Here is a 7,867-nt window from a genome sequence, read left to right as displayed (position 1 = left end):
TAGCTGGGAAAAGTGAAATCTCGGTGGCCTGGCTGATGTGGCACATTGTCCAGCTTGTATTTACCAACTTATTCGTTATTACTTTATTTTATTAATATAGGCCTACATTATACGCTTGGTCAGGGGGTTCATTTTACTTGGTAGGCTACAGTACAACCACGAGCAGACAGAGGGCAGCTCGAGCAGCAGTGCTTGCCAAGATCCTTCACGTCAATATATGAAAGATAAAAAGACTACCTAGCGAAAATATATTTTGTATATATACAAAAAAAATTAGCATAATTTATTTGTTTTTAATTTTGTTAGGTTTTTAGCTCTTGTTTTTAAAGGTGCCATCGAACGTTTTTTTTTACAAGATGTAATATAAGTCTAAGGTGTCCCCTGAATGTGTCTGTGAAGTTTCAGCTCAAAATACCCCATAGATTTTTTTTAATAATTTTTTTTAACTGCCTATTTTGGGGCATCATTAACTATGAGCCGATTCATGCTGCGGCCCCTTTAAATTCTCGTGCTCTTCGCCCCCGGAGCTCGCGCTTGCCTTGAATAGCATAAACAAAGTTTACACAGCTAATATAACCCTCAAAATGGATCTTTACAAAGTGTTTGTCATGCATTCTGCATGCATATTTCAGATTATGTGAGTATTGTATTTATTTGGATGTTTACATTTGATTCTGAATGAGTTTGAGGCTATGCTCCGTGGCTAACGGCTAATGCTACACTGTTGGAGATATTTATAAAGAATGAATTTGTGTTTATGCATTATACAGACTGCAAGTGTTTAAAAATGAAAATAGCGATGGCTCTCTTGTCTCCGTGAATACAGTAAGAAACGATGGTAACTTTAACCACATTTAAAAGTACATTAGCAACATGCTAACGAAACATTTAGAAAGACAATTTACAAATATCACTAAAAATATCATGTAATTATGGATCATGTCAGTAATTATTGCTCCATCTGCCATTTTTCGTGATTGTTCTTGCTTGCTTACCTAGTCTGATTATTCAGCTGTGCACATCTAGACGTGCTGCTCTTGTGTAATGCATTGAACATGGGCTGGCATATGCAAATATTGGTGGCGTACATATTAATGACCCCGACTGTTACGTAACAGTCGGTGTTATGTTGAGATTTGCCTGTTCTTTAGAGGTCTTTTAAACAAATGAGATTTATATAAGAAGGAGGAAGCAATGGAGTTTGAGACTCACTGTATGTCATTCCCATGTACTGAACTCTTGTTATTCAACTATGCCAAGATAAATACAATTTTTAATTCTAGGGCACCTTTAATACAATATTTATACAGTAAAAATATTTTCTTTAGCGGGCATTGTTCGTTACCACGGCAACCAGCTTGAGCTTCCGCACTACACATGCTTCTCATTCACTAAAATGCCCTTAAATCAAGTTATTAATTGTACAGTAGAGGCGGTTTGCAGGAGATGATGCGAATCTAATATATATCTATATGCTGCAATTTAAGAGCAACATGATTTATTTATTTTCAATAAAAAAGGGGGGAAAATGGCAAATATCCATTGATGATGTAACCGAAAAACAAGAAAAATGTTTTCATTTTTGCATTTGCATTGTATAGTCTGAAAACTGAATTGTGAAGTGTTACATATAGCTGTATCCCAATTCAGAGGCTGCATCCTTAAAAGGATTTAGCATTAAATTAAAACTTTAAATTATAATGTAAAGAAATAGCAGAAATTAGCAGAAACCAGAGCATCTTTTAAAATGCATAAGCATAGATGCATAGATCTCTTAAGCATAGATGTTCATCTTCTTTGTAACACTGCCATCCATTTGCAAAGGTTATTGATATATCTGATAACTTGTGCTTAAAATGTTCTTCTTTGTTCTTAGAGCATATTTATAGCATTGCTCATCTTAGGCCCAGGCAATGTGTTAAACTAATATTAGATAATTTGTCATAGCCACGTCATGCCATATAATTTGCACTCTACAAACCTTTCACACCCACAACCACACAACTTTTAAATACAGGTTAGATAAACAACTTGTTCCTTGACTCACTTCTGAGTATCTCAGCTGTATGTTTAATAGCAGGTAACTAGTAACTATAAAAACCATTCAAATAATCATATTTTTTTTAAGAGAATTACTGTTTAACATACTTTTTTTTTTTTTTTGCTGTTTGTTTTAAAAATATAACCATATTGCAAATTTTATGAAGGTGTTATTGTTATTGTCTAGGCTATTGTGATGTTAATTTTCACACCAATAATGATTTGACAGAAATGTTCTTATCTCACTGCAGATCATGGGGCACTACCAGACTTACCTTGTTGTTTTCTGGGCATTGCTTCTCATGACCATTTCTGGAGAGGATGACACAGGTGCATCAGAAGATTGTGAGAATGCTCCCTTTGTTCCAGGGTACAATCTTGCTGGAGAGGGATTTGATGTTGTGACCATGGAGCGAAAAGGATCTTACGTGATCAATATGGAGAAATGGGATTTAGGAAACGGCACTTGCAAATTGCACAAAAACAGTTACATGAATGAAATAAAACAGAAGCTACCAGCAGCAGTTGTAGACTGGAGGACTTTGCCAAAGTGTTCAATGAAAGTTGCCAGTCAGATCTTTGAATCAAGTGAAGCACTGGTCAATGATTCCTCATCAGCACTCTCGGTCGACTGGAAAGTTGGTTTAGATGTGAAGGTTGCTGGAGCTGCGGTCGGAAGCACTCATTCCAGGGAAGCGAAATTTGCACTGACAAAATCTAAAGAAGACAAATACAGTTTCACCAAACATGAAGTTACATGCAGTTTTTACAGGTGAGAAAGCTGGGTAGTTTTTCCTCATAGAATGACTATGAAAAGAAATGAAATCTTTGTAAATTGTAAATTGCACCCTTTTTAATCCCATCGGATTCAAATGCATTAACTGTTTCTTTACAGATATCGTATAGCTGAAAAGCCTCCCCTTAATACAGAGTTTCTTAAAGCAATCAAATCACTCCCTGCATCCTACAATCCAGACGCCTACCGCAACCTGATCACCACATATGGCACTCACTATATCAAAGATGTCAAGTTAGGGGGGCAAATGAAAGCCATAACAGCCTTCAAAACCTGTCAGGCAACAGTGAGTGGGCTTACAGACACTGCGGTAAAAGACTGTTTGGATGTAGAAGCCTCTGGTTCATACAACGTAGCAACTGTGAAGGTAGAGTCACATTTTTGTCAAGAACAGAAAAGGAAGATGGGGACAAATCAAAAGTTCAGCACCATGTTCAATGAGCGTCAGACAGAGATTATCGGAGGAAACATAAATGGAGAAGATCTTCTTTTTTCTGGTTCATCACACCCAAATTCTCTTAAGAACTGGCTTGAGTCTCTGAAGAGTCTCCCTGACATTGTGCACTACTCTCTGAAACCCCTCCATTTCTTACTGAATACTGAACACCCTGCCAGGAAAGGACTGAAGAGAGCTGTTGAAGAATACATAATTGAAAATGCCCTCATGAAGGTTTGCTCTGAGCCTTGCAAGATTGGCAGGAAGAGCAGTGCAAGAGACAGATGTGCTTGTGTTTGTGAAGGTAGTCAAATTATAAAGTCTAACTGTTGTCCAGCTGAAAAAGGACTTGCCACCTTGAAAGTCTACAGTCTGAGAGCTAAAGATCTGTATGGAGATGTAATTACTAAAACAGATGGTTATGTATTAGTTAAATATGGCACACAAGAAAAGCGCACTGAGACTATTGATGATAATAACGATCCAAGTTGGCCAGAAACATTTGAGTTTGGTCCTATTAAGATCAGCATGGCCGATAAACTAACTTTTGAAGTATATGATGCAGATAGTTACTGGAACAACGATCTCCTCGGTTCATGCTCTTTTGATCTTAGAAGTGGAGTTGTACATGACACTTGTGTTTTTAAATATGGTACCTTCTTTTTTACCTATGAAGTGAAATGTGCTCCCAGTCTACAAGGCCCAGAGTGTAATGAACACAAAGCTTCTCCAATGGCTGCTCATCTGGCTGACATTTTCAGCTCAAGAAATGGGGTTCTGGTTAAAGACATGCCCAGACTTGAATCAGCTCACAATTTCTCAATTAAATTCAAGAGTACTTATGGAAAATGGATAAAGCTGTAGGATTTTAGTAGGATCTTAAATCAGGCCTTGTGCATTAAAGCCATATTCTTGCAAAGCTTTCTAATAATTTTGAATGCTTAAAATGCTTAAGTATAAACTTTTCTCAATACATTTTATTTCAGTTTATTTCAGTCTTTGTATTTTGTTTTATTAAAGCATTCACAAAACCTGATCCGTGTGATTTTATTTTTTGGTAAGAAATATTCTTAAAACTAGTGCTGCTCAATTATGGCAAAATCATAATAAGATTATTTTGCTCAATACTGAAATCAAAATTATTTAACATGATTATAGGTGGGTGATATGATCAATGTTTTATTTCATGATATGAGTTATTTTAAATCTCACTGAAATTTCACAATTATCAATACTTAAGAAAAAAACTTATACTAGGTTAATGTAAGTAAAAGTCCTCAAAACAGTTACAGAGGACAAGTAAACAGTCAGTAATACAATAAGAACAAAGAAACTAAATTACAAACAAAACAGACAAAAAATACAACAGAACAAAAATACAAATGAAATAAATAATGCTTTAGGTTTTTCAGGAAGATGAACTTAGTGATTTTCAGATAATATCAAATGTAATAAAGTAGTCAAATATAAAATAACACTGCTGATACATTAAAATAGACTAATCCTTATTAAAACTGCAGTTTATTCATTCAAGAGCAGTGAATGATTTTATCTTTGTCATTTAAATATCAAGCACATCCCGAACCATTCCACCGAATGTGTGACATTTATGTCCCCAGGACATTGTATGTATAAATATGCATGAAAATTAACTTTAAAATATTATAATATATAATATTTTATTATTAAGCAAAGAGTACTGAACATTAATCTAACTGAAAATTAAAAATATATCATTTAAAACATTATTAAAAACTACTGAGAACACTAAAATAGCATTTGTTACATGTCCCCACTATCTAAACCTTAACGTTATCATGAAATATAACCATTAAAATCTTTCAGAAATCTTTTCTTTTTTTTTCTTCTTTTTTTGGCATTGTTGTGGGACTCCATATACGATCTATACTAAAAAGAAATGTCATAATAAAATCCATAACATGTTATATAAAATACACATTTTAGTCGTGTCCCCAGGTTTTCACTCAGTCCTGTTACTCTCACACATTGCCCCCTCTAAAAAACTTGGAACATGCCACAAGACAAGGAAGTTGCATCATCTGGATCTTATGCAGGCCATGAGAAGACCAAAAGTAAGTCCTCTCATTAAATTTTTTTTATATTTGATGAAATTATAACTATGACTGAGAAGGTCCATCTTAACGTAATTTCCTGTTACCTAAATAATTTCTTGGATGTTATCTATTTTAAAAATATGAACTTTAGGTAAGTCACTAGAATTTGCTTATCCTCATGCTATTAGCATGTGGCCATATGTCATGTATTTGATCATTTTTTGCTTAAAAACTCAATCCAGTTACTTGTAGTCCTGTTACTCATATGAAAAATAACAGAAGTGAGTAGAATCATCTGTTTTGTTGATTTAATAGTGTGAATTTTAGTTGATAAAATACTATTCACCTGTACCATGAGTTTTACAGTTGAAATTACTTAAATTGTACATTTTTAGGATTAGTTTTACAATGTGAATACCATACTTACAGGAAGCCAATCCACCACAAAGTGACTTAAACTTTTTGTCTTTGTATTTCTTATCTTTTGTAGAAGATGGAGAGAAACCATATCATGCAGGGGCCAGAAAGACCCACCCATGGCCTACCCGTTTTTTTCCTCTAAAAATAAAGTTAAACAACTGTTTTTTTTGGTCCATCATTTATTTAATTGTTAAATAAACTAAATTATTTTGTTTAAAAAAATGATAAATTTGGGGCTTCTGTCTTCTTTTAAATGAAAAAAAATGTGCATCCATCTTCTGCTTTAAAACCTTGTACTTTGTACCTTGTGTATTAGATTGACTAATACACATTTTGAATAGTTTTGAAACATTTTGAATGTATTAGATTCAGTGTTGAAAAAAGATTAAAAATAAAGTTTAATTTTGAAGAGTTACAACAAGCAAATGTCCCCCATTCGGTGGAATGGCCCTCCCACAGTTTAGCCTCAGTAGACTGCATTTTACAGTACAACACTCAATTATTTGGCTGATTTGGATGTCAAGTTTGGCTTTTAGGGAGGAACGAAAGTGCACCACTGTAAAGGAAAGGAAGGTGCACGGGACGGAATGCGGCAGTGGCACAATAATCATTTCATGTTGATTATCCTGTTTTCATAATCATTGGAAGCCAAAATCGAAAATCAATTACGGTACAGCCCTGCCTAAAACTGCTAAAACTGACAGCTGTTCTGCAAATGATCTATTACTAAAACCTTCTTCTGGAGGCATTCTAAGTGTTTTCTTTCATTCATGTTTTGTCAAAACATAATAAAACACTCAAAATGAATCCTGTAACAATGAGTTTGTTTAACTACCATCATGTTACAGGGCCATGATAGCTCTGATTTAACTTGACACAAAGCATGTGACTGAACTTGCTTCAATGATTATTTTGCAAATGGTGTCTCACTAAGTTTATATGATTGTATATTCGAAATAATCATTCTATACAAATAATCACAAACAATGAATTTACTATGAAATGTAAGACAAACATAATGTTTTCGGACATGAAAGCATAGATGTTATCTTTTGTTTTGGTGTAAATTACTCACTTAATACCAGTGTTGGGCACGTTACTTTAAAAAAGTAATTAGTTATAGTTACTAGTTACTTCTCACAAATAGTAACGGAGTTAGTAACTGAGTTACATCATTATAAAAGTAACTAATTACCAGGGAAAGTAACTATTGCGTTACTTTAAAATTTTTTTTAAATATGTCAAATAACTTGAATGCCCCCATTATTAAATATAAGTCTAAGAATAAATAATTCTTGATCCGACTCGCAACTCATGATCCGCTCTTCCTCACGACATGAAATTTCTCTGTACTGTACAATACGTGTTGGTAGCCATTAAAGAAAATGTAGTTTTATATTTATGTTTAAATAGTCCTATGTTATGTTTTAAATTCATTTACTTGATTATGAAAAGTGAACACCATGAGTAAGATGCATCATAAGATGCGCAATATATCGGGAGACATGGGGCCCTATTTAAACGATCTAAACACAAAGTGTAAAGTGCACGGCGCAGGTTCACTCAGGGCGTGTCCAAATCCACTTTTGCTATTTTAACGACGGAAAAACGGTCCGTGCGCCGGGGCGCATTTTTGAAATGGGTTGTCCCTATTCTCTTAATGAGTAATGGGCGTAACGTTCAATAAACCAATCAGAGAGTCATCTCCCATTCCCTTTAAGAGCGAGATGCGCTCGCGCCATGGCGGATTGCTATTTACATGGCGTACACGCGATGAGTCAGTTAATATATATGTGTGTGTATTGGCACGATTGTTCAATTAATTAGCCAATTTCGTTCATCATTTTAAGTAGTAATAGGCTGAATTGAAAATAGGTAGCCTAATTCTAATACACGCAATGACTATTCATCATTATATTTTTATATTTATGTAGCCTACACAATAATATTCTTTTACACTGTAATCCTTTTGTTTTTAATATTTGGCATGTTTGTGTGATGCGCATCCCTGTGTGTAATAAGCAAAGTCAACGTGCACTGTGGACGCGCCCAGAAGCGCAGTTTCTACCAACGCGCTCTAACAACAAAATATTGCGCCAT

At 34.6% G+C, this 7,867-nt stretch overlaps 1 protein-coding gene across 1 annotated transcript; it reads left to right on the top strand.

The window, feature by feature from the left end:
• Window positions 1-1,846: 1,846 nt before the first annotated feature.
• Window positions 1,847-4,308, top strand: LOC125274686 (perforin-1-like). The gene is made up of 3 exons (XM_048201089.1): window positions 1,847-2,080; window positions 2,292-2,812; window positions 2,936-4,308. Exons 2-3 carry the CDS (start codon window positions 2,295-2,297, stop codon window positions 4,134-4,136), a joined length of 1,719 nt encoding a protein of 572 aa, XP_048057046.1. The 5' UTR covers window positions 1,847-2,080; window positions 2,292-2,294; the 3' UTR covers window positions 4,137-4,308.
• Window positions 4,309-7,867: the final 3,559 nt, after the last annotated feature.

The sequence above is a fragment of the Megalobrama amblycephala genome, linkage group LG9 (genome assembly GCF_018812025.1).
Source record: "Megalobrama amblycephala isolate DHTTF-2021 linkage group LG9, ASM1881202v1, whole genome shotgun sequence".
Taxonomy (NCBI): Eukaryota; Metazoa; Chordata; class Actinopteri; order Cypriniformes; family Xenocyprididae; genus Megalobrama; species Megalobrama amblycephala.
This window is presented reverse-complemented; position numbering and strand designations above follow the sequence as displayed.

Coding starts and splice junctions, on each gene's coding strand:
- LOC125274686 (XM_048201089.1), top strand. CDS start 2,295: ATGGGGCACTACCAGACTTACCTTGTTGTTTTCTGGGCATTGCTTCTC. Junction 2,813..2,935: donor GTTACATGCAGTTTTTACAG/GTGAGAAAGCTG, acceptor GTTTCTTTACAG/ATATCGTATAGCTGAAAAGC.